This window comes from Calypte anna, chromosome 6 (assembly GCF_003957555.1).
Source record: "Calypte anna isolate BGI_N300 chromosome 6, bCalAnn1_v1.p, whole genome shotgun sequence".
Classification (NCBI taxonomy): Eukaryota; Metazoa; Chordata; class Aves; order Apodiformes; family Trochilidae; genus Calypte; species Calypte anna.
In genome coordinates, this window is record NC_044252.1 from 20,233,524 (window position 1) to 20,235,756 (window position 2,233).

General features: G+C 53.2%; 1 protein-coding gene across 1 annotated transcript; it reads left to right on the plus strand.

Annotated features, from left to right (window-relative positions):
- Positions 1 to 320: 320 nt before the first annotated feature.
- On the plus strand, positions 321 to 2,029 carry LOC115598523 (homeobox protein vex1-like). The gene is made up of 3 exons (XM_030453255.1): positions 321 to 453; positions 666 to 871; positions 1,626 to 2,029. The coding sequence occupies exons 1-3, from the start codon at positions 321 to 323 to the stop codon at positions 1,992 to 1,994; spliced, it is 708 nt and encodes a 235-aa protein (XP_030309115.1). The 3' UTR covers positions 1,995 to 2,029.
- Positions 2,030 to 2,233: the final 204 nt, after the last annotated feature.

Genomic DNA, 2,233 nt, shown 5'->3' on the forward strand with positions numbered 1-2,233 from the left:
CAAGAGCAGAGGCCAGTTTGGCGCAGCACAAAGAGCGCAGGCCATGATGCAATCAGCAGTAGCTACGTGGTCGGGAGACGGACTCAGAGCTGAACTTGGCGCCAGGTCAGGCAGCCTTGAGTTCTTCTAACTACCTCGCTCAGAGATTAGGCGGATGTAACAATCACCTGAAAGGGGAGATTAAAGCGCCTCTCAATGGGGTCCTTTGTTCTCGGCCTCATTTGATGCTTTGAGGTCTTTTCAAACCACGTAGTGGAAGGCGCTTTAAATGTTTGCTCCTCAAGCCGAGCGGATTCAGTGAGCGGGGACCGCCGGCAGCGATGGAGAAGGGGCTCTTCTCAGTGGAGTGGCTGGCCCGGAGCAGCCGCAGCGGAGCCCAGTCCGTCGCCGCAGCCCGCCAGCCCCGCTCCCCGCCGGCAGGCACCGGCAGCCTGGAGGCCCCGGCGGAGCTCGGTGAGTCACCTCGCTCCTCGTGGACGGATCGCGCGGCGTGACCGTTGGTGGCAACCGCGAGCCTAACGGCCGCCGCACGTGAAACCTTCGGGGGCCAGGAGCCGCACGTGGGGCCTCTGCCTACGTCACCTCCCGCGCGGCTCAGCGCCCGCGCAATAGGAAACAGCCCCCGCACCCCCCACCCCCCCGACACCTCCGTGCTGTCCCCTCAGCCGCCCCTCGGGACAGGGAGGCCACGGACCGCATCAGCCCCGGGCACGAAGCGGAGGAGGGCGTCGGTGCCGTGCCCGGACGGCCCCGCACCAAGTTCTCGGCCGCGCAGCTGCAGGAGCTGGAGCGGAGCTTCCGCGAGCAGCGTTATATCGGCGCCAGCGAGAAGCGGCGCCTCGCCGCCGCCCTGAACCTCTCCCAGAGCCAGGTGAGCGCTGCCCTCCGCCTGAGGAGGGAGACGGGCCCCGAGCCGCCTCGACCCTCGCAACCATCCTAGAAATGGCGGTAGAGGAAGGTCCCCCGCCCGTGTTGGGGTTGGCAGGCATCTTGTGGTCATCGGGGGACGATGACAGTGACGGCTCCTGCAGGTGCAGCCGGCCCGCCGGGCAGCCTCATCCTGCTGGCAGGGAGCGAGCCTGAGCAAAGTAACATCCCTGCTGCCGCCGGCACGGCTCTGCTGGCCGTCGCGGGTGTCTGTTACACGGCATCACAGCACGCTAGACATGCTGAATCGGAGACTATGAGTAAATGGAACACGGAGAGTACAAATCTAAAAGATGAAACATTGTCAGACGTAAAAATGCTTGCACAATCGCTGGAACGTGCACTTCCAGGCTATTATGTGTACCTTTGCTAGTATTGCAGGATTTATCTCCAAACAAAGCTAGTCCTACACAGCTCTTTTAATCCCACTGTTCCAGTCCTGGTTTTCAGTACTAATCCAAATCGGATCTCTGAGTAGTTAATTGGTGTACCATGCATCGTGAAGCTGTCAAGGTTTAATTCCTCCTCATGCCAAGACAGTTGCTCTATATAGAATATAGATCAATGTTACTAGCCTTAAATTTTATAACTGTTAACATATTCTATTACTCTGATAATAAGTCTTATTTTGGGAAGTGTCACCATATGGAAAAGTCTACTAGTCGTTTTTTAACCTTTCTTTTTTTTCTTGTCCTCAGATAAAAACCTGGTTTCAGAATCGTCGCATGAAGTTTAAACGTCAGACTCAAGATGCTAGGGTGGAAGCTCTATTCTCAGGTTTATTTTTGCCCTCTCATTGTTGCCCAGATACTGCTACCTCCAGCTATTCTCCTGGGGTGGACATCAGTGTCTCCGCTACCTCTACTGGGTCCCTTCACCCAGCTATGCCAAGCCCTGCTTTGTTGTTACCTTCAGTGCCAGCTCACTCCCTTCAGCCAGTTTTGCTTAGCTCAACTTTACTGATGCCTCCCAGCCCAGAATTAACTTGTTACTCTTCTGTAATTCCAGCGACTCTAACAGATGACCATAAAGGACTGATGTTCCAGCCATATCTTCCTTCCTTTTAAAAATGACAAATGCTACCTGTAATCTAAATGAAAACTGCCAAATACCTCTAAGTAATTATTTGTTTTGTTAAATTAGATTAAATTTTATTTTTTAACAAATTTGGGGGGGGATTACATTAAAGGATAAAATAATCTGTATTTGATAAGTAATACTGAAAGTAGAAGTGAAGGGCTTGAAAGTTCCCTCTTCACCAAGCTGTACTGAAACCTCTATATAAATTTTCCTATCCAAAAGTTTG

What these genes read in the sequence shown, in the direction of transcription:
- LOC115598523 (XM_030453255.1), top strand. Translation starts at nt 321, where the DNA reads ATGGAGAAGGGGCTCTTCTCAGTGGAGTGGCTGGCCCGGAGCAGCCGC. An exon ending in GGAGGCCCCGGCGGAGCTCG is followed by an intron (nt 454 to 665) that starts GTGAGTCACCTC and finishes CTGTCCCCTCAG; the next exon opens with CCGCCCCTCGGGACAGGGAG. An exon ending in TGAACCTCTCCCAGAGCCAG is followed by an intron (nt 872 to 1,625) that starts GTGAGCGCTGCC and finishes TCTTGTCCTCAG; the next exon opens with ATAAAAACCTGGTTTCAGAA.